The 23,565-nt window shown below is 39.7% G+C and overlaps 1 protein-coding gene across 3 annotated transcripts in view; it reads right to left on the bottom strand.

Annotated features, from left to right (window-relative positions):
* Positions 1-23,551, bottom strand: part of ZZEF1 (zinc finger ZZ-type and EF-hand domain containing 1) — a 106,277-nt gene extending 82,726 nt beyond the window's left edge. For 2 of the 3 annotated variants that reach the window (XM_039886407.1, XM_039886408.1), the window contains exons 1-3: positions 23,054-23,407; positions 4,705-4,849; positions 1,431-1,625 (exon numbers count right to left, since the gene is read on the bottom strand). In XM_039886407.1, the coding sequence (XP_039742341.1) occupies positions 1,431-1,625; positions 4,705-4,849; positions 23,054-23,407 (694 nt within the window). Of the gene's footprint in view, positions 1-1,430; positions 1,626-4,704; positions 4,850-23,053 lie in introns of all 3 variants that reach the window. The other variant, XM_039886406.1, reaches the window with a different exon arrangement.
* Between the last annotated feature and the right edge of the window lie 14 nt (positions 23,552-23,565).

Consider the following 23,565-nt stretch of genomic DNA (forward strand, 5'->3'; position numbering starts at 1 on the left):
ATAAATGTTCATTAAAATCTTCTTCCAAAGAACCCATATAATGCAGAAATTGGCTCAGGACTGCTCCATGAGCTCATTACCGTACAACACTTAAATCACTGATACATTTGTAAAACCATGCCAAGAGAAGGAAATGGTGTTTTATAGTTTGAAGTTACATTTCTTTAATTATGAATGAGACTTTTTAAACCACTTGTTTGTAAGCCACTTGTGTTTCTGAGTACGAGTTGGCCCTACCCTCATCTATTTTCTACTGGGTCACAAGTCTTCTTATCGAATATATATATATACACACATATAATAGGTAATATTTACTGAGTGTTTACTGTGAGCCAGGCACTTTTCTATGCAGTAATTAATTTTAGAGATAAAGAAACTAAGGCACAGAAAGTAAAGTAATTGTCCAAGGTCAGAGTCAATACAAACTTGAGTCTGTCATAATATGTTACAAATATTTTCATTCCCTAGGATGTCATTTCTCTTTTCATTCTGCTTATGATATTTTTTTGCTCTACAGAACTTTACACTTAGACACAGTCTAATTTATTTAATTTTTTCTTGTAGTTTCTACGTTCCATGTATCACTTAGAAAGGTTTTTCTATGTCAGGATTTTTATATAAAGTAGAACTACTTCCTTCTAATACTCTTGCAGTTTTCTTTTTAGTTGAACTTTTTGATCCATCTGAAATTTATTTAAGTAAAGAAAATGGGTTAGGAATCTAGTTTTATTTTTTCTCCAATGGCTAATCAGCTGCCCTAACCCCACTTGTTGACTAATGCACTTTTCTACCCTGATTTATAATACTGACTATATCTGGTACTACATTCTCACATGTATTTAGGTCTGTTTCTGGATTCTGTTATACTCTACAGAATTCTGACTATTCACATTATCAACTTTTGTTCCCATCACTAAGTGAGTCTGTAATGGCTTTCCTCATTTATTCAACAGCTACTCATAGAGTACCTGCTATGAGACAGGCAAAGTTCCAAGTGCTAAGGATAACAAAGTGAACCAGACAGGCAAAACGCAAGTAAATAATAATGCTGCAATTTCAAATAATGATAAGTGCCATTTAGATCTTTAGACCTGCAAAGGTGATAGTGACCAGAAGGTGGGAAAAGGTAGGGAGTGGGCGCATTAATTAGATAGAGCCATGAGGAAAGGCCTCCCTGAATTCACATCTGAGTAGAGACCTGAATGATGAGAAACCAGTCATGCTAAAAAGAAAGGGAGGGGAGTGGGAGGGGAGAAGAGAGAAAGGAAAAATGAACAGATCACATTTTTTATGCTACAAACTGGTCACTGTTATATTTTCAGAAATAAAGGCAGGGAGAAGGGTGGTTCATCCTATTAACAAATACTAATACTACATTTGGAAGAAATGATGACATAGTATTTCGGCACACCCTTTCCCCCTACACGTACCCTTTTCTTTTTGTACCAGCTGATCCAGAGACTCCTTCAGAACAGAAGCCCTCATGGTGCACACGTTATTGCAGTGGTCCAGCATGGGGTAGGGGATGACCGTGCTAGAGAGCCGATTGCGATGCAGAAAGCGCAGAATCATTGACGAGTGAACACCCAGGCCCTCCTTGGACTCCGAAAATATGTCTATGAAACCTAAGCAGATAAAATCCGTTTTTGGTGTTTTCGGGACCCCACCACAATAGTTTCCACATCCCCTGCCTGGCAGCCTATCTGAATCGGCTGAATTAAAAACAACCATTAAGAATCTTCATTGATACTTTCAGCTTTAATCATTTAAAAATCTAAACAAGTTTTTAAGAAATGAACCAGTAGTAATCTCAATTTAAAAATTAATTTTATTTGAGTTTAACAGAATTTTACAAGACTTAGAATAATGACTATTTCAATCCAAACTTGAAAAATTTATAAGCACTGAAATACTAACTAGAAGTTTTTAAAGAAGTTTTGCATATAAAATAAAGGCAAGGAATAAAGTGTACCACATTAAAAAGTAAAAGTATAACAGCTTTTACACTAAGCTATGGAAAACAATAATAGTGATAATATAACCACTACCCTGACCACAATTTCCGATGGCATTTCATAGTTTATCAGGTACTTCCATACACATCATCTCATCAGGTCCTCACAATAAGGTAAGGAAGGCAATGAAGCTACTGGTATCCTTGTTGTACAACTGAGGAAAATGAGGCTCGGGTGATATACCAAGACAACAAAAAAGGGGTAGAACCAGGAAAACTCCCTTGCACTGCCTCCAAGTCCTCTTTCCACCATTCCAGTTTTTTCTTGCAAGTGTGACTCCTCTGGAGTCTGCCCCATCTGTCCATCCCTAGCCACTGCCCAGGCTCTGGCCTCTACATCTCCTGTTCATACACCTATCCAATTTTTAAAGTGGCTCCCCTTTGTCTGGCATTAACGTGAATAATCTTACAAAACCACAAAACAGACCATGTCTACCCCTGTTTAAATGCCTTTAATGGTTCCCCATAAGCTACAATAATATGCCTTGAACTGAGGTGCCCAGAACCCAGAGGGGTACTAGGGTTAAGTGAAGAGAAGATAAACATGGCAGCTTTTCCTGGAGCTCAGATACACTTTCAGATTTGAAGGAATTTTTTTCTTTTTTCACTTTCTAATGAATCATAACATTCAGAACAAAAAGTATATATATTATAATTGTATCGCTTGATGAACTTTCACAAACCGAACACACCCATGTAAGCAGCACCCAGAGCGAAACTCCAGAAGTCTGTAGGAGAAACTGTTATTAAATGTAAACCAAACCGATATATTACAGTAGAATTAAATTTTGCAATAATTTAAGACAAAACATGAGGCTGAGGAGAAATTTTGCACTTGAAGCAGCCCATTTTGACTATGTCCCCTATACAAACCCTGGAGACATGGGTTTGACTTCTCAGGACTCAAAAGTCAATGCCATCCCTTGCCCTCTTTATAGTTTTTCTTTTCTTAGCAAACTCCCATAGCAAACTGCACATTATGACACTGCTGATGTTGCACTGATACGCTCAGAATCCATGTGAAACCCATGAGTCTTGTAATGGGAAATTTTTTTTACTTGTTGAAACAAGCAATGAATTCAGTAAAAATGCTGTCTCTCTTTTAAACACTAAGCACCAATACAATGAGATATGAAAGGAACAACTTTTAGTCTGGGTTAGAAAGAGGGACTAGGAAACTGAAATCCCACCAGGGAGATGAGTTCAGCTTACTAAGGTTTGTACTAAGACTGTGATAAAACAATTCTTTTAAGTTGGGTGCTGATAGAAAATTATGAGTAGAAAGTTCTAAATCACGACTCTACTGTGTAAGCACCTTGGGATCTGGACCCTGAATTTTTCTAACCTAATCTCCCTCTTTCTCCATAGTCACCCAGAGCAACGGTACACTGAGTATTATCTGTTGGTGGATTCCCTGGTCTCCCCTCCCTTCCCTCTCCTCCCCAAGTTTTTCTTTGAAGTGTCCAAATGAAGCTCCTGATGCTGTCCACCTGCTGGTAGTACAAAAGTGGGAGATATGTAAATGCCAAGATATAAGGTAGTTAAACATAATTCAAAGCATAATTTTAAGTGCCATGAGAGTAGGAAAAAGTTAACATGTACAGGCTACCCATAATGCTTTATAAAAAGTATGTAATTAACCAATATACTGTATACTTGAAACTAATTAAAATACATAAATTTATTTTTAAAAAATAAAATAAAATATGATCTCAAAAAAAAAAGTATGTAATTAAAGACAATTTGAGGAAGAATAGAAATTATTCTTTCCTTAGTAGGACACAGAAACCATCCTTCCCTAGCTCAATATATCCTCAGCATGAAGCCAGAGAGGTCAAAGGCAATCAGATTTACAATCTGATTTGCTTCCATTGCTGCCCCAGCTAGGCTCTACTCTAAGTATTATGACACCAAGTGCACATAGCAGAAAAAGTTCTTAGATAAGATAATTAGACACTAAAAGGATGATATGCAAAGGTTTTTTTTTTTCCTTTCAAATTTAATTGTTTTCTCGCTAGGGAAATAAAAAGGTAATTTTTTTATGATTCTTTCTTCTGAGACCCCAAAAGAAATCATACAAAAATATAGGCAAAGTTTTCCATACATACAGTGCAGAAGAATTATTGCTTAATTTTAAGCTATTTTTATTTTTACTTAAATTTCAGAGTTAAAGCTTTCTAAAAAAAACACTGAGTGCCTACCATGTGTCAAAAAATGTGCTAAATGTGAGGACACAGCAGAAATAAAAGAAAAGGTCCCTGTCTTCACAGCACTCACAATATATGAATAAAGAAGACATTTAATAAATAGTTAAGTAATGAATTAATTAATTACAATGCTCATATGTTACAAAAAAAAATGCAGAATGCTAAGAAAACATAAAATCCCTACATGTAAGCCAGGAAAGGGTTCTTGAGAGAATAAAATAAAGAGATCCATTAAAGATGGTAGTCTCATGACAAAGGTTCATAAAAATTGTAGAACTGCTCAACCATTGCTGTATTGGGGAACAAAAGAGATAATTACACTGAACACTAATACAGATCATGTGCCTGATGAAGACCCTTGGAGAAGCATGTTGATTTCACGGTGCCCACAAGCTTGCCTAATTACAACCCATAGTACAGCAAAGTTCATTTAGGCTCTAAGAGAGTGCTCTTTAGCATCTGGCACTCAGATGAGGGCCTTACCTGGAACAAGAGAACAGGCCTGCAGTTGTCTGATGATATGGCTCAACTCCCCCTGAAGATTAGCTCCACTGGAATTCTTGAGGGCCTCCAACATGTTCTCAGCATCAACTGTACCATCACCCTCAGCATCAAACTGGGCAAAAGCCTACAAAGTAAAAAGATGCAAGAAAATCAGGTCTGTTTCAAATTTTGAAATTTTTTATTTTACAGCTCTCGAGACCAGCGATTTTTATTGTTATTGTTGTTGTGGAAGAGTCCATATATGTCACTCAAAAAAAACAAATTCAGGATAAATAACTCATTGTGTTTTGCAAAACATATATGAGTATTACCACATGTATATACAATTTTTTATTTCATCTCTCTTTCAAAATATTAAACTCCCTCCCCCAAATAATTTCAGAAGAAAGCAACCATTGCAAAATTTTTCAACTGGTTACGAAGTATCAAATACAAAACTAGAATTAGAAAGAAGTGTCTTAAAGTAGCACTTAAAGTTTAGCCGGGCTTTTCCTTTTAAATGCTCTTTAGATGAGAGCTAACTTGATTTATCTACTTTACAGTCATGTTTTCACTAACCTTTAACCATAATCTAACTTGCTCCCTGACCATATTACGTCATCTGGGAAACTGGGTACAGAATGAGATTTAACTTGGATCCTGCTGTCACTAACTGGTCATGTGACCTTACACACATTTCTTTATTTCCATAAAGTTCCAATTCTTAATCTGAAAGATGGAGCAAATATTACCACACTCACAGGCTGCTGCCTGGATTAAGTAACAGGTGAACAGAGCCCATTATAGGGAAAGCACAGTGGCAGTGCAAAGTGTTCCCCTTCTTTTTAACCTGCAATGTTACCTGCTCTGGTACCCCTAACCCCATTCCCTCTCACATCCTACAAGACTTTCCTCACTTAGCAACTACCACCTCTCCCCAGATCTCAATCCTTCCCTCATCAGTGGCTTCTTTCTTTCTGCTGATTACACTCATTCATAGATCTCCCTCACCAATTAATATTTCAGGAGCCTTCTATCCTCTTTTCTAAGTAAACCTCTTTCTTTCTTAAAATTCCTGCTCCTTTTCCTTATTTCCCTCCTATATGAAATATGGAAATCTCCCACTGAGGTTTCATGACTGGCATAAATACCTCTATTTCCATCACAGACCTCTGAACAATGCAGTGTTTAATAAGAACATATGCAAATCCCTGTGTTTGGATCCCAAAACTCACGGACATAAATGTAGGATTGGGGGCAGACAGAAGCAGCACGTGAAAGGATTGCAGCATTCTTTTTGCCTCTACTCAAGCTGATAAGATTATCCAAAAAGTTAATAGGGTCAAAGTCTATACTAATCAAAGTATAATGTCTAAGGAAGAAAAGATGTCTTGTTCTTTTCTGATTAGGTCCAATTAGAAAAGATGAGTTTAGTTTGGAAGCTATACACCAAAAGGAAATGAAATAGATGAGATCAGAGGAAAGAGATCATGATGGAGAGAAGACTACAAACTGCCCTGTGACGAACAGCCGAAGGACCACAAAATCTTTAGTGTGGAGAGAAGATGACTAGCAGTAACAGAATCTTTCTATTCATACATCTGACGGGCTGTCATGGGAAGAAGCAGTTAAAGTTAATGTCATTACAAAGGAATCAGAGGGGAAAAGATCATCATAAAGATGAACTTGTCTATTGTTGGTGGGGTATAAAGACTGATTAAGAGGCCCTGGGAAGGAATGCCCACTTCATCCCTCAAGGCTTCAGAGCAACAGCTGGACAACCAGCCATCAGGAATGTTCAAAGAAGTCATACTGTGGAATTTAGGGAACAGAATAAACAACAAGCTTACTAAGAGCATTTTGATGGTTGTCAGCTGGAGAGGTAGGGGGACTGGTGAAGTGGGGAGGGGATTGAGAGGTACAAATTGGTAGTTAAAAAATAGTCATGGGGATGTAGAGTATAGCATATAATCAGTAGTATTGTAATAACTATGTATGGTGTCAAATGGGTACTGGATTTATCAAGGTGATCATTTCATAAATTATATAAATGTTGAATCACTGTATTGTATACCTGAAACTAATATAATATTGTAAGTCAACTATAATGGAAAAAAATTAAAATTATACATTTTTAAAAAAAGAAGTCATAGTGAACAAACACATTTACCTTTGCTCCCTCCTGAAATCCCACTAAGACAATATTATAGAGCGATTTTTTTAAAGCACAAAGACAAAAAGGATAGGAGATGATGTAACAGCAATGAAATTTTGGAAGCTGGATAGCAGATGGATGAGTAGTCCCAAGATGGTTGACCCAAGAAACTGGAATCATAAAGTGGACTGGGCAAAGTTGAGAAACAACCTGCTTTACACGGCAGGACTCCAAAAGACTTAGGAGTTGGGAGTGATAGGTACTGCTGGAAGTGGAGGTATTGGTGTAAAGCCTATTTTGAAAAGCAGTTAGAACTGATTTGATAAATGCCAATCTTAAGTAGTCTGTGGGCTTTCTTTTTGAGGGAAAAGGATGATAGTGGGATTGTGTGTGTGTGTGTGTGTGTGTGCGTGCGCGCGCGTGTGTGTTTAAAGAGTTCTTAACTTTTAGAGATATATAATAAAAAATATCTGCTTCAAAATAATTTGGAGAAAGTAGTAGGGATTAAACGAAATAAAAGCGGTCTTGAGTTGGTAATTGTTGAAACTGGCTAACGGGTTCGTGGGTGTTCATTTGACTCTTACCTGTACTTTCTTATGTTTAAAATTTAAAAAAGAAAAAAAAACAGATTCCCAGATCCCCAGATCTTCTTCCTAATCTTGGCAGAAGCTTAGGGGGTTGATTCTCTGGAGAGAGTAGTACAGAGTCTCTGGACCAGGAAATACCAGGCACAGTTGAAAGTGTGAATACTACACTGCAAATAAGGGGATTCATGTTTACATGCTAAATGTTTAAGACTCAACTTTCCCCTAGGGCTCCCAGAATGCTAGCAGCCAATCTCATACCCTCTATGCAAAAGACTGGAAGAGTCTTCTCTGGGGTACCTGACGAGCCCAAGACAACAGACCTACAGATGCTGGCACTGGAGAGCTCCCAGTGAAAGGGCCCAACCAGTTCATCTCACAGTGAGGTTCACTGATCAACAAGCCAGATGTATAGACCATCCACCTTTTTAGTACTCCATTCTTTAATATGATGGACAGCCCAGGACCACCAGGCATTTGAGGAAAGGCTTAATATGAAACAGAAAAAGAAATCTGGAGAAAAGAAAAGACTACTGAGGAGAATAAAACTTCAAAAGGGTTATCATTAATATCATCAGAGAAACATTAAAAAAATATTTTTACTATCAGCTTTACTGAGATATAATTCACATACTGTAAAGTTCAACCCTTTAAAGTGCGCCATCCAGTGGAGTTTAGTATATTCAGAGCTGTGTAGCCACCACCACCACTATCTAATACAAAAAGAATATTGCAACCATGAAAGATCAGGATACTATTAAAAACAGGATATATAGAAAATTTTTACAAGCTCCTGAAAATTAAATATCACAGTAAAATTAAAATCTCAATAGATTTTAGAAGATAAATATCATTGGGCTGGAAGATAAAGTTGGCTAAAGTGCCCTGAAAGTAGAGCAAAAAGAAAAAATGATGAAAACTGGGAAAGAAAAGAGAAGAAAAACCAGGAGATCAGTTGAGGCGGTCCAACACGCAAATAATAAGTTCCAGAAAAAGGGAATACAGAAAATGGAGGGGAGGAAATCATAATCGTTATGATTCAAAATAACTTCCCCAACTGAAGGACACGAGTTTTGCGACTGAAGAGGCTGAACACTCTACACAATAAATAAAAAGCAAATCTTAATTAAATTTCATAAAATTGGGAGGAAAGGGAAGCTTCTACTTCCAGGGAGAAGACACAGTTTCCACGTAAAAAGTCAAGACCAAATGGGACTGATTCAGCAGTTACACTGGAAGCCAGAAGGCAATGAGAGCAGTAGCTTCAACATTCTGGGGGCACTCTTTCTAACTCAGAAGGCTTACTCGGCCACAACACTGTCAACTGTTAAAAAGTAGAATAAAGACATTCTTATACATGCAAGGTTCTGAGAAAAATGAACTACTTAACACTCCCTTATTCAGAAAGCTACCAGAAGATGTGGCCACCAGAATGAAGGAGTATGTCAAGAAAGAGGAAGAACAGGATCTGACCAAGGAAGAAAATGAATCCCCAGATAATGGAGATCCCAAGATGACATCTGCACAGCAGACCTAGAGAATACCAAGTACAGATTGAGGAAGCTCAGAAGACTCTGGGAAACAGAACTTTGAAAATAAAACTGATAGAATACCCATGTGTTTGAACATACTGAATGTGTGAGAAGAAATTTAGACAATTGGCAGAAAATCTGGGATTAAATTAATGATAAAAGACAAAATATTAAGCAAAAGAAAAGTACCAATTTAATGGCTAACTCCAGAGAAAATAAAAATATGTATAAAAAAAGAAAAGTAATCACTACATGGCCTAGTTATGTATAGAATTTACATAATCATAATAATGCAAACATTAGGAGCAATCTAAACAAAATTGAAACAAGTCTTTTGGGAGGATAGAAAATGTGTAGGTATGGACAAGGACAGGAAGGTGAAAAACAACTGAAATCATTCTATGGGGGTAATAAATTGGATAAAGCCTAAAACTGAAAACTCATAAAGAAGTAATATAAACACATGATTTGTTGATGTACAGATATATAGTAAAGAACCAGCTAAAGAGCTGAAAAGTGATTATTCTTGGAGAATGACACATTGGGGTGGATGAGCAGAGGACCACTGTTTTTTGTATAAGTCTCACAGACTGTATACTCTATGAGTGATAAAAATAAAAATCAAAAAATTTAAAGTATCCACTTCAAGCATGGGATGGACTGGATGAGTAGATTTAAAACTTTTTAAAAGCAGTATAACACTTGTTTCTCTCTAAATACAATTTTATTCACACTGGATATACTGGCCATAAAAGTAGATTTCTGGGACAATTGGACAAATTTGAACATGGATTAGGTATTAAACAGAAATGAACTGACATGAAAAGGTGGAAACCATTAACTGAAAAAAGTAAGCTACAAAAGAATATTAGAGACTGATCTCAGGTTAGCATAAGAAAAAAGCAAATATGCACTTCCTGTATTGGTATAAAAAATGTGTGTGTGTGTGTGTGTGTGTGTGTGTGTGTGTGTTTGTGTACAACTATGCATTTAAAACCCAAAAGAATATCAAGATGTTAAGAGTGGCAATATGGCAATCTACATATGCTGCTTTTGTAATAATAGAGGGGAGTTTTTTAATATTAAGACATTTTAAGCGCAACCTTGCTATAAAAAGTGGAGCCAGGGAGTAAAGAAGGAGGTAGGACAGCAGTACAGACTGTGTCTGCCCTGAGACCCCATGGTGTGAATACAACAACATCAGATAATAGCTACTTCTCAACTTTTTCACGTGATAGCACAGTGAGAAAACAATATTTGTCTCACTCAAGGTCTGAGGGGATTAGAAGAGTTTTAACCCATCCAGTTGGAAATGACATACGTTTTGGAAAGTCCTGAATTAATATCTGAGCATTTGCTAAATTCCAGGCACTGTGCATAGTATCAATTATTTCTCATAAAGCTAATGGTACTACTGATCTCCCCATTTTATAGTTGTACAAAGAGGTCAGATAACTTGCCCAATATCACATAGCCAGTATTTGAATCCAAGGCTCTAGAGTTCATATTCTTCACCATGACTCCATTCTCTTTCCTTTGACCAGATAACCCCTGGGGTTCCTTGCAGTCTGGAGTCCAATTGCTTAAAACCTCTCTTTTAGTTCTATCTCTTTCCTCCATCTATAAAACTTGCTCTAAGCAATTTTTGCCCATGGTAACGCAATATTAACCCTAAAACTGAGCCTCACTCTCTCTAAATCTCAAGGTAGCATTCAAGTCCTACTTCCACCCAAACTTCTGCACTTCTAGTGCTACCTGCACTTCAAGTGCTGTCTGGTTCCCAACTTCCTGCATAAATCCTGCTGTTTATTGCTGATAAAAAGTCTATACAAGCAAGGCAATAAAAATAGTGACTTTTTGCTATTTTTAACAGACTCTGTTGATCTGTGAATAGTTAATGAATACAATAAAAAGAATTTTCAAACAAACAGAAAACCAAGACATTTTGGGTGAGAAAAAAAATCAGAACAGCTTTGCTAACAGTTTCACCAAATAAATATAGTTTCCTAACATTTAGAAACTGTCCTTAAACGTACAGGTTTTAAAACCTAACACTTAACATTGACTTTGTTTCACAGGACTTCATAGAATCCAATTTACTCACGCACTCATTCAACACTATCTGATAAGCGTCCATTGTATACCTGACCCCAAGCTTGGCTCTGTGCATATTAAGATGAACAGGACATAGTCTTTGCCCTCCAAAATCCTCACGGCCTAGGACAAGACAGATCTGTAAACCGACAGCAGTAATGTGATAGGTGTGATAATTATAACAGAAGTAACGGCATACACAACTATAACAGCTAATATTTACTGAGTGTTTACTAGGCACTGGACAAAGTCCTAAGCACCTCACCTAGTTCAACTCGCATTCTCCACAACAACCCTAAAGGTAGGTCCTACCTTTTTACTAGTAAGGGACAGAGAGGTTAAGTATTTTGTTCAAGGCCACATGGTTGGTACTAGTAAATGATGGAGCTTCAATGTGAATCTTGGTATGATTTGGGACTCCACATTGTCAACCGTGACACCATGAGCTAACAGACACTTCAGATGCCAGAAGTCTGGAGAGGGGGAAGGGCATTCAGGGAAAATGGCCCTGAGAAAATAGCCCTTGAACTGAGCTTTTATAAATAATTAGAAACTTGCCAGCATATGAAGACAGGGAGGCCATCCTGGGATAGCATGTGAGCATTAATGCAGAGTGCACAGCAGATTGTGAGAACTATAACTGCGTGGTGTGGCTGGAAAGGAGGCAGAGGTGGGAGATGAAGAGATAGACAGAAGTCAGAATAGAGCGCCTGGCCAACCAGGCTGAGATCTCACAGTAAGGATACAATGAGGCCACTGGCGACCATAAAGGGTGGACGGGATTGATCATCCCAAATCTAGATAAACTCTCATACTGGAATGGACCTACAAATCTCTTGAAATATGTGCCTTTGTACTGTATGAACTCCTCCACTGTCTCTCTAACATACACTGGTGATGGAAGCGCATGTTGTCTGGCTAGTTCTGACAGCAACAACTCTCTTCTCTACATAATGAGTGGAAATCTGCCTCTCTGATGTTACCGCCCTGTGATGCTACCTCTGCCCCCAAACAGCCTGAAGATCATTTAAAACAGTGATCGGATCCTCTGAGTTTCCCCAAACTCTCCATTCCTTCAACCAATTCTTTGTCTGCTATGGTTTTAGTCTCATTACCATGCTAGCTGTCCACTCTAGAATCCCTCCAGTTTGACGATAAACCTCAGAGCACTGCTTCTCAAGTTTCATTGGCTGATCCACTATAAAAATATATTTTGTCCAGTAGAGATGGCATAATAGGTAGATGCTATGTTGGCCTCCTCTCACAACAACAAAATTACAACTAAATTACAGAACCACCATCACTGGGAGTCGCCTGAGGTCTGGCGGAACAGAAGTCCCACAACTGCGGACATACAGAAGATGCTACCTCGAGACTGGTAGGAGGGTCAGAAAAGCAAAATGGGCTGGTCCCACAAGCACATGGGGCGGTTGAGAATCGAAGGGAATATCTTGGCTGCAGAGGTCTCCCTGGAGGAGTGAGGGGTCCCAGTTCCACATTGGGCTCCCCAACCCAGGGTTCCAAGGCCAGGAAGAGAAATCCCCACAACCTCTGGCTGTGAAAACCAGCAAACATTGCGGCTGAATGAGACGCAGGGCCCGCTCACACGGACTTACTCACTGACGGACTCACTTACTCTGAGCTCCCGTGCTGGGGCAGCTGCTCAAGCAGTGTTAGGGATATATGGGAAGGAACTGAACTGTCTAGCTTCAGTGTGAGGGTTGGAGGGGTGGTTTTCTGCAGGACGAAAATGCTGGCAGAGTCCACTGTTCCTTTGTTGAACCCTCCCCGCTCCTGGTGTGCGGATGCAGGCTGTCACATCTGCGTTCCATCAACCTGGCTAACATAGGTCAGTGGTCCAGATGACTCCGAGACCCTGCCCCCCATAACTTACAGGCCAATCCAAGCTGTCTCCAGTGTTTTTTTCCCATACAAAGAACTGTCTTGACATATGCTGTGGACTTTCCTAAAATATCTTAAAGGTTCATAAAACTCAAACAAGCAGCATCTGGCTTTGGTGTGTGCCACACCTCTTGCTGAGCAGCACCAAGCATGGTGCTAGAACTAGTGGCAGTCATCCTTGGTTCCCAGCTTGGCCTCTCGAAGCACTTCTAAGGCCAGCACAGGTGGCAGCCATCTGTAGATTGCCTGGTGACTCTTGCCAGGTGCCCTGGGCAGTGCACAGGCCGTGGTTGAACTTGGCCTGCCTATGGGTCCCTCCCAGGAAGCCCTTGGACTGGCATGTCCAGTGCCCAGCTTCGACGGGAGCTGGAGAAACACTGAGGGCTGCATCTGAGGAGGACACATCTGAAGAGCAGACTTGGCAGATACCAGAGCCCTTCTAAAGTGAATCCTGCTCCATAGGGTCAGCCCCTCACCAGACGATCCTCACAACCAATTGGCCCGTGGGTCAATCCCTCCCATGACGTGCAAACAGCAGGTAAGGCTCAACTACAACAGGTGGGCACACACAACCCATACAAGGGACACACCTTGGATATCCAGCTCATGTAACCAGGGAAGGCTGTGCCCCACAGGACACCTACTACATAAAACCATTCTACTAAGACTGGGAGACTTGGGAGCCCTACCTAACACATAGAAACAGATGCCAAAATGGAGAGACATGTCCGAAATAAAAGAACAGAACAAAGCTCTAAAAAAAGAACTCAACAAAATGGAGACAAGCAATCTACCAGATCCATAGTTCATAACACTAGTTATAAGGATACTCAAGGAACTTAAGGGAAGAGTAGATGAATTCAGTGAAAACTTTAACAAAGAGACAGAAAATATAAAAATGGAGATAGAAATTAAAAAAAGGGAATGAGTCAGAAATGAAGAATATAATATCTGAGATGAAGAGTATATCAGAGGGAATCAACGTAGTGGATGAAGCAGAGGATCGAAACAGTGATTTAGAAGATAAGGTAGCAGAAAACACCCAATCTGAACAACAACAAGAAAAGAGAATCAAAAAAAATGAAGATAGTTTAAGGGGCCTCTGGGACATCAAGCATAACAACATCACATCATAGGGGTACCAGAAGGAGAGAGAGCAAGAAACTAAAAATCTATTTGAAGAAATAATGATGGAAAACTTCCCTAACCTGGTGAAGAAATAGACATACAACCCCAGGAAGCACAGACAGTCCCAAACAAGATGAACTCAAAGAAGCCCATGCCAAGACAACCATAATTAAAATGCCAAAGGTTAAAGACAAAGAGACTCTTAAAAGCAGCGAGAGAAATACAGTTAATTCCCTACAAGGGAGCTCCCATGAGACTGTCAGCTCATTTCTCAACAGAAACTTTGCAGGACAGAAGGGATTGGCAAGAAATATTCAAAGTGATGAAAAGCAAGGACCTACAACCAAGATTACTCTACCCAGCAAAGACACCATTTAAAATTGAAGGACAGATAAAGAGCTTTCTGGATAACGAAAAGCTAAAGGAGTTCATCACCACCAAGCTAGTATAACAAGAAATGTTGGAAGGACTTCTTTAAGAAGAAGAAAAAAAATATGTATCGAAAATATGAATAATAAAATGGCAATAACTACTTATCAACAATTACTTCAAATGAAAAAGGATTAAATGTTCCAATCAAATGATAGGGTGACTGAATGGATAAGAAAACAAGACCCTTACATACACTGCCTACAAGAGACTCACTTCAGATTGGAAGACACAGAGACTGAAAGCAAAGGGAGGGAAAAAGATATTTCATGAAAATGAAAATGAAAAAAAACAGCCGGAGTAGCAATACTTATACCAGACAAAACAGATTTTAAAGCAAAGGCTATACCAAAAGACAAAGGACCTAATAATCCCACCTCTGGGTATTTATCCAAAAAAACACAAAACACTACTATGAAGGGACATGTACATACATATGTTCATTGCATATTATCTACAGTAGCCAAGATACGGAAGCAATTTGGGTGTTCATCAATGGATGAATGAATAAAGAAAAGGTGGTCATATATACAATGGAATATACTCATCCATAAAAAAGAATGAAATTTTGGCATCTGCAATAACATGGATGGACCTAGAGAGTATTTTGCTGAGTGGTATAAGTCAGACAGAGAAAGACAAACGCTGTATGATTTCATTTACATGCGGAATCTAAGGAATAAAATAAACAAAACAGAAACAAACTCATAGATCTGAGGCTTGCCAGATGGGAGGGAGATTTAGGGGGTGGGGTGTGAAAGAGGGAAAGGGATTAAGAAGTAGAAATTGGTAGTTACAAAATAGAGGGATGTAAAGTATACCATAAGGAATCTAGTCAATAATATTATAATAACTATGTATAGTGTCAGATGGGTACTAGATTTATCAGAGTGATCACTTTGTAAGTTATATAAATGTCTAATCACTATGTTGTACACCTGAAACTAATATAATATTGTATGCTAACTATAATTAAAAAATAAAAATATTTAAAAAAATTATTAACTATGTCACCATAAATTAAAATATTTATCTTTAAAAAAAGAAATACATTTTGTATCATGACCTAGTATACATATAATATAAAAATTTTGTGAAACAGTGTAGTACTTTCTCTTATCAAATACTACATGTTCTGGTATTTTCTATTCCATTCTATTGTTTCATTTTTTAACATTTTTAAATCTATCACTAGATTTCCAACCCACTAAAGGGATAGTATGAAACTAACTGCCCCAGAATGTGGGGCCCAAAACTCAACTCAATACACTAAATCTAGTCTAACAGTGCAAAGTAAATCAAATCTCTTTGCCTCTCTAAAAGTGGAACGATGCCCATTTCCATTGAGTCGATATCCATGCATACAGTACCCATGCAGACAGCAACCTGATGTGCTGTACTCTTCCTCCTCCTCTCCTGATTCGGGTCTTTTCCTATCACACTTGCTGCACACTTTGTCATCTACATGATAACTATTCAGCAGAACCCAAGTGTAGGCACTATGCTAGCCAGCATGTGAGAGAGGAAAAGTATAACACAGTCAGAATAAGAAGAAATCTAGATTAGAATATGATACTAGATTTATTGCTTACTCTCTGAGACCTAGGACAAGACTCTTGGCCTCCTTTAAGTCTCAACTCCTCTTTCCACCCAACCTTTCTTCATGGCTTGTGAGGACCCAAAGGTTTCACAAAGAAGGTTATGCCTAATAAACTGCAAAGAACTGCTACTCCAATCTAGTTAAAAGGCTGTTGCAGACAAGAAAAAGAAAAGTGGGCTGGCTGACTGCAGATTTCTATCCATTTGCCTTGGCCTAAGGGCAGCATTGGACAGGGCTCAGACCATTCCTGTTGTCCCTCCTTAACCATGACTGGGATCAAGACTATGGTACATACATAAGAATGTGTAAAAAATTATCACACACTGGAACTGTGGGCTCAGACCAGCAGAATATAATGCGCCAGGCTGCACACTGGTTCAACTTTGGAGAAACACTCCATCAGAAGTCTGGATCTGTATATGGTCCCAGTTCTGCCACTTGTTGACTAAGAAGGTCACTATCCATTTAAGTCCTCATTTTACTCATCTGTAAGACTGTCCCCATCTAAGTGAAGTAGTGAAAGGGCTGTCACATAGAAGATGGAGAAAACAATCCTAGTGTGGAACTATAACAACAGAGAACACTAATAGCAACATTTATTCAGCATTAAGTGCCAGGCACTATTCTAGGTGCTTCATATGAACTAATTCATTTAATCGTCACATCAACTATATAAGGTCATGTGATTTGAGGATGTGGAATTAAGATCTGGCCACAAGCCAGGACCCAATTCCCAAGCTCAGTCTAAAGAACTGTGGAATGGGTAGACCTAAAAAGCAGCGAACTTGCTGATACCGTTAGCAGGCTAACTACACCACAGGTTATATGCAATGGTTACCAAGGTCTCAGCCAACTCACACTCTAGACTAGGTGCCAGTGGAGTATCATTCCCAAAATTTGCTATGGTCTCTCTCACTTCAATACATTTACACATGCTGTACCTTTCAAATGGAACATCTCTTTCTTCCTCTGCCTGGAAAATTCTTACAGCCTTTCAAGCCTTCGTTTGGTGAAGCTTTTCCCAAACTCCATGCTACTATTAAATGCTTCTCTGTGGTCCTTGAAAGTAGAAAGAAACTAGGATGCAGCAAAGGGCTGAAAGAGGGGAGAAATTCTAACATACATGGGAAATAGTGAATAGACCTGGCTGGGAGATAAGAGCAGAAAGGTATAAAAACCTAAATGTTAGACTGACATTTGATTCTGAAGACTAAGGGAGGCCACTGAAGTTTCTAAAGCAATACAGTACATGATGAGGAGGTATTCTGAAAATCAGGGAAAGGCAAAACAAAGCTGTGACCTTTCCTCTGTAGTTCTCTTGGATCAAGAATTTCTCCAAAAGAAGCCAATACCACCATCCCCATCACAGCAAAGCACTCAGGGTCAAAATAACCTCCAATTCACCAAGGATCTTTCTCTTCAACACTGCCTCATCATCATTAATGGCCATCATTTACTAAAGGCTTCCTGTATGCTGGAGCAGAGCAGGCAGGTGGCTAGGGGGCCTCGTAGCCTAGTTGCAGAACAAGACCAGACAGTGTGCTCTAAGTGCCACCTGACCTGTATAGAACAGGAAACAAGAGCCTCAAGGGTAGAGCTGGAAACACCATTGTACAGAAGCCATCTGAATCATGCCATAAGAAAGGCTTGGTCCTGACCAGATGACAATACCAAGACAGGGAATCCTGAAAAACTGAGAGAAGCAAGGTCCACACACAGGACAAGGATGGTGCCCCACTGGCTAGGGCAAAGGGCTTGTGCAAGGGGACAAAGGTAGACGAGGTTAGAAAGGGAGACAAGCCAGCCTGTGGGCCTCCACCCATTCAGAGGATCCCTCAGGCAGTGCGAATGCCTGCAGGCTCCAAGATAAGGGTAAGCAATGCTTGTAGCCTGCTCTGTCTTTACGGTGCATACACAAATCTCTCACACTCTGTGTCTTGAAGGGGTAGAGAATTACATCAGCATAATTATATTTGCATAGTTCTTGGGCTCAGAGCCATTCTAAATTAGCTGATTAATACTCCTGACATAATAACACCAAGATGGTATTTTTCTCCAAATTTCCTCTAAACTCAACAGTGACTAAGAGCCTTTTAAAGTTTTCACTGAAACTATATTTAACTGTTTCTTCCAATGTCAAGAAACATCTCATTATTAAAAGGTTACAGACTGAATATAAATATGAGGTTGGAGCATGAGAACGGCATCATATTCAATCTGTTAAATCAAACTGAGGGTATTATAGGGGAAAACACTTACAGAGCGCTGGCTATAAGCCAGAACTGTGCTAAGACAATAAATAAGTAAATAAATGGTCCTTCCCTCAGAGTTTACAAAGTGAATTTCACAAAGTAGGCAACAAAGCTAATATAGCAAATCAATAAAATAAGACCTATACATATTAAATTCCTACCTTAAAGCTATCTGCTATCATCCTGTGTTCAACACTTTTTTCTGCCCTAGAGTCTACATGATTTTCTGGAAGCATATCATATTAAGAGCACAAATATCTAATCCCTAATCTCTGATGTCAAATAAGAATTTAATTTTAACTCTACTCCTCTTCTACATGAGTCAATGAAATATTGCTTCCTGAGATTCCTTCTCCATGGACCACACCTACCATGAAAAAGGTGTGCTGTACTATAAAACAATAACATTTCCGACTTTGGTCCATAGTACAACACCAAGAGCTTCTTTAAGACACCAGCAGCTAAGGTCATCAGAATGTGAAGGCGAGACACTTGGGTAGACATGGAGGGCAATGCAAATTAGCCCAAAGAACCAACATGTAAAATGTGGAAACTCTTAGCATTATAATAATAAATAACATACACCAATGATAACCTGCGCTACCGTGCTAGCTCTCATAAAATAAATGAAGGGAAATAACTAATCATTTTAGTTGCTACTATAAAGACATTTTATTACTATTTCACAAAACCCTTAAACTTGTATTAAAATATCACATTTTCAGAAGCTTAGATGTAGAATTAACTAAGACACAGAAATGTATACTTATTCAAGTTACAGGGCAGATTATTTTTAAATCAATGAATCAAATGCATAGCTAATTTTTTAAAAATATTATGAATATAATTACCTCCTTATTTATAGACAGAACAACCACTGTGAGATTATCACAATCATTAGGTTTTTAAATCTTGGTTAAGCCTTCACGTTGAGTCAGAACCACTCTCTTCAACTAACCAATGCTAACCAGTGGGAGTCACCAAATGTCGATGCCAACCCAAGCCCCAACTCTCCCCACTCCAAATCTAATAAAGGTAAATAGGCTTCAAGAAAAATACATGTTGCTTTTTCTCCAATTTGGATTTCCCATGCCAGGCTTCCCTTAGAATGAAGGGGAAAATAAAAGAACTATGTATCCTTAAGACTAAATAAGAACCATCATAGAAAACCAGTTCCTTAAAAGAAAAAGAATGCAAGATCTGGAGTCAGAAGACCCACATTTGAGTGTTAGTGCCAAAACCTAATTTCGATTCTTAAGTCCCTGAACCCTGCAGAGTCTCTAGTTTTCTCCTCAGTTTAGTAGGTGTCATCACTCACCTGCCTTCCATGGTTGGCCTAAATTACTGGACATCATTTATTTGAATATGTAGTGGTGAGTAAGGTGAGATAATTATATGGATGTGAAAGAAGACTTTCAAGTACACTTTTTGAGTGTTCTGTGTATAGATACTTAATACCCTGTGACACAGCTCTAGACTGTCCCAGGGATTTTTATAAAAGTAAAATAAGAATTTAACATTTTACAAATCACCAGTTCTTACTGCTGTGCTTATGACTCCTTCATGTCTCTTTATGCTACATATGTGACTACTATGATTTTGAGTTTTATATAGGAAGATATAAGCACTTACAGCTTTTTCTTCCTATATATTTCCTTAGTTACAGTGGCTAAATGACCTTTGGATTTAACTACGCTAAACAGTCCATAGACTACCTCTAAGAGATTTAATTACGAAAGGAAAAAAAAAAACAAAGCTCATCAGAATAAGAGAAAACAATGTGGCTATCTTTCTTGTGAAACCCCACTGTACAAATACATGACTGTGTACGTCATGCAGTCTTCTCTCCTGAGCTCCAGACTTACATACACAACCACCTAAGAGATATCCCCATTTAGCTATTTCATAGATACACTAAACTCAACATGGCCAAATTGAACTCATCTTCCCTTTCCAGAGCTTCCCTTCCCAAAGGTTTCTTTTCTCAATAAACGGCACTATCATCTTTCCAAATGGTCAGGTCAGTAATATCAATCATCCTTGACTTTTTTTTCTTTCTAATCCTATATTCGCACCTAAGTCTCAAGAACTGCTTATTCTACTTCCTAAATAACTCTCAAAATTGTCTACTTCATATCATTTTGGCTGCCACCACCCTAGCTCAAGCCACCCGATCTCTTACCTGAACTGTCATAATAGCCCCCTTAACTGGTTCTCCATAAGGCAGTCACAATCATTGTGGCACTTTATTTAAAACACCATTGTTTCCAAACTCCTATTTAACAGAGACTGCAAAGGACACTCATGATCTTTTCTCTATTTCTCTAACCTTGTTCTCCCCTTCCCATATCCTATGATCTAGCCACATGAGTGAAAGACTGCTAATTTTAACCCAATATCTGTTCTTTTCCTCAGTACTCAGAATTACATTCTGCTTTTTGGCTGAATATATGGCCATGGAATACAAATATCTTCTGACCTCCCCTGCAGCTTGGTGTGGCCATGTGACTGGGCTTGGGCCAATGGGATGTGAGCCATGCCCTTAAGAGAGGAGGAGTGACTCTCTCCTATTCCCTTTTCTGCTGGCTGGAATGTGGAAAGTGACAGCTGAAGGAATCATTTGAATCACTAAGTGGAAGGTGCCTGTGGAGGATGATGCCACAACAAGATGAATAGAGCCAGGTCTCTGATGACTATGAAACTGGCATATCAACCCTGTACTGCCTACCTGGACTTTTAGATAAGCTTCATTATTGTTTAACCCACTTTTGCACTGGATTTTCTATCCCCTGAAGCAGTTTTATCTAACCCTAATATATCATACCATTCTTCCAGATTCTCCATTCTCTGACCCTTGAACTCATGTATGCAATACCCTCTGTCTGAAACACAGCTTATATCTTCTGTTTCTTGTCTGTTTTCATCTTCCAAATCTGAACTGAAACATTACTTTTCTTAGGTAAGTCTGCCTTGACTTCCTAGCTAAGGTTAAATACTCTTGCTATTTCTTTCCTTACACTTCCCCTTGGATAATACTCACCATACCTATAATTGCTGAGTTAATGTGAGTCTCTTTATAAACTCACATTACTACATACTCTTTAAGAGCACATGTCTACTTTGTCCACTATCATCCTGTTTGGCACTCAGTATATGCCCCCAAAATATTTGCTGGATGAATTCACTGAAATATTCAATGAATGAATGAATGTAACAGCTCTTGCCTGATTTCTAGACACCTCAAGGACTTCTTGGCCTTACATTACAGGACCCCTTGTAAACTCCACCTATAACTCTATTCCTGTCAGACACACTCACAGTATAAACACTCTCTCCATTCTCTTTTGGACAATTTTGAAATGTGCAGCTCTTTCTGGCACCGCTTCATTTTCTCATAATATAATTAAGACTAGAGTGGAAAGTATTATGGGTATGCTTGTAATTAAAAAAAGAAATGGAGACCCTTCACTAATATGACCAACATTTTCAAGAGTTAAGATGCCTTACGGGTATTTTAAAAAGAAAAATATAAGAAACATATAAACCACATTATCTAAATTCTGGCCATGTACGGGAAAACATCCTTAAAATATTTTAAAAGCCTCTGGTTTTAAAGTGTACATAACTTTTTAATGGCATTACAAATAGCTGTCAGTTTAGTTTTATATACTCACCTTTCTTTGACGCTAAAGATTCTACACGGCTTTACCCATTTTCAAAAATTAAGCACCTTTTTGTTATAGCTTTGTGGAGTTAAAGCAATAGCGTCCCAAGAAGGAGGCAATGGGATATAAGACAAACAAACGAAAATCAAGAGATCTGAGTGACAGTCTGTTTTGCCAATGATTCATTCACTGGGTGACCCTGGATCAGTTCTCTTAACTCCAAAATGAAGTATTCAATACAGATAGATAATCCCTTAGATTTATTCCAAGAAATTTTGTTGCCCTATCAACTGGCTGTTAATGACTTAATAGAGATGATGTTAGTAAGTACGCCAAAAACTGTTTAATTAAAAGAATTCACAGGAAACCTGGTATTTGCCTATCAGTTTTAGGTTCTAAGTGGGTTTGAATGAGTCTAAAATACGGTTTTTCAAACATCTAAAAACAAACGTGTAGTCTGGAAATGCTTTTTGCGTGATGTGAATGGCTTTTAGAATGCGAGCTTTTCCAGCATGTTATTCGCCTCCCGCATACGTTAGGCGCCCACACTGGATTCAGAAGGTGCTCCGCAAAAACCCACTGGTCAATAAAACAGAATGGTTTTCACTGCCACTCCCTTGATCACTACACCTACTTTCCCTGAAACTGCTTTGGAGCCTGATAAGGAAGCTCTAGAGAGCAGTTGATCCAGATTCGTGTAGGCAACTGCACAAATGTCTGTACTAAACAAGATACAAAGACACCTTGACCTGTCCAGTACTTAAGAGCAAGGACGGCCTAGTCTAGGCTTTCCACCTTTCTAATAAAGTTTTAAGAGATTCGTAGCCGGCTCCCATTGAGAACAGGCTGAAGCGCCCCAAGTAAGACCTGGCACCACCATGCTCCGATGCTCGGAACCTGCGGACCCTACGGGTTCCTGCCTGGCCTCATCAAAGCCACCGCCCACCTCTTCACGCCCTTGGGGGCGACCGCACTGCCCCTGCCCCGCAGTCGCCAGCCAGTCCTGACCTCCTCGAACTGCTCGCCCGTGCAGCCGGCGCCGCGAGCCTCCAGCAGTTCCCGGAACTGCTCCAGAGTGACAGACTCTTCGCCGCGGCCCAGCCTCTCCTCCAGCCAGCGCAACAGCGCGCCGTGGTGCCTAGACACCAGAGACTCGCAAGGTGGCGCGGGCCGCAGCGCAGCCGCCGCCTCTCGCAGCCGGGCGGGCTCCAGCAGCGCCGGGGCTGGCGGCAGAGCCGGGGCCGCCGGGCCCGAGCCGGGGGTCGTGCCCGAGTCTGCGGCCCAGTCTTGGTGCAGGCCCCAGCCCTCGCCCCCAGTGGCTGCTGCTTCGTCTTCACTGCTGTGACTTGGAGCGTTCCCCATGGGGTGTCCGTCTTGGGCGCCCGGCTCTGCCGCCGCCGCCGCCGCCGCCTCCCCGCCTGGACCTGTCAACCTCCGACGGCGCCCGGCGGGCGGGGACGGGGAGGAGACGACGGCGGCAGCCGCGCGGCTTCCGGCTTCCTCGCCGTCAAGTGAGGACT

The sequence above is a fragment of the Pteropus medius genome, unplaced genomic scaffold, assembly GCF_902729225.1.
Source record: "Pteropus medius unplaced genomic scaffold, Ma_sr-lr_union100, whole genome shotgun sequence".
NCBI classification, from domain to species: Eukaryota; Metazoa; Chordata; class Mammalia; order Chiroptera; family Pteropodidae; genus Pteropus; species Pteropus medius.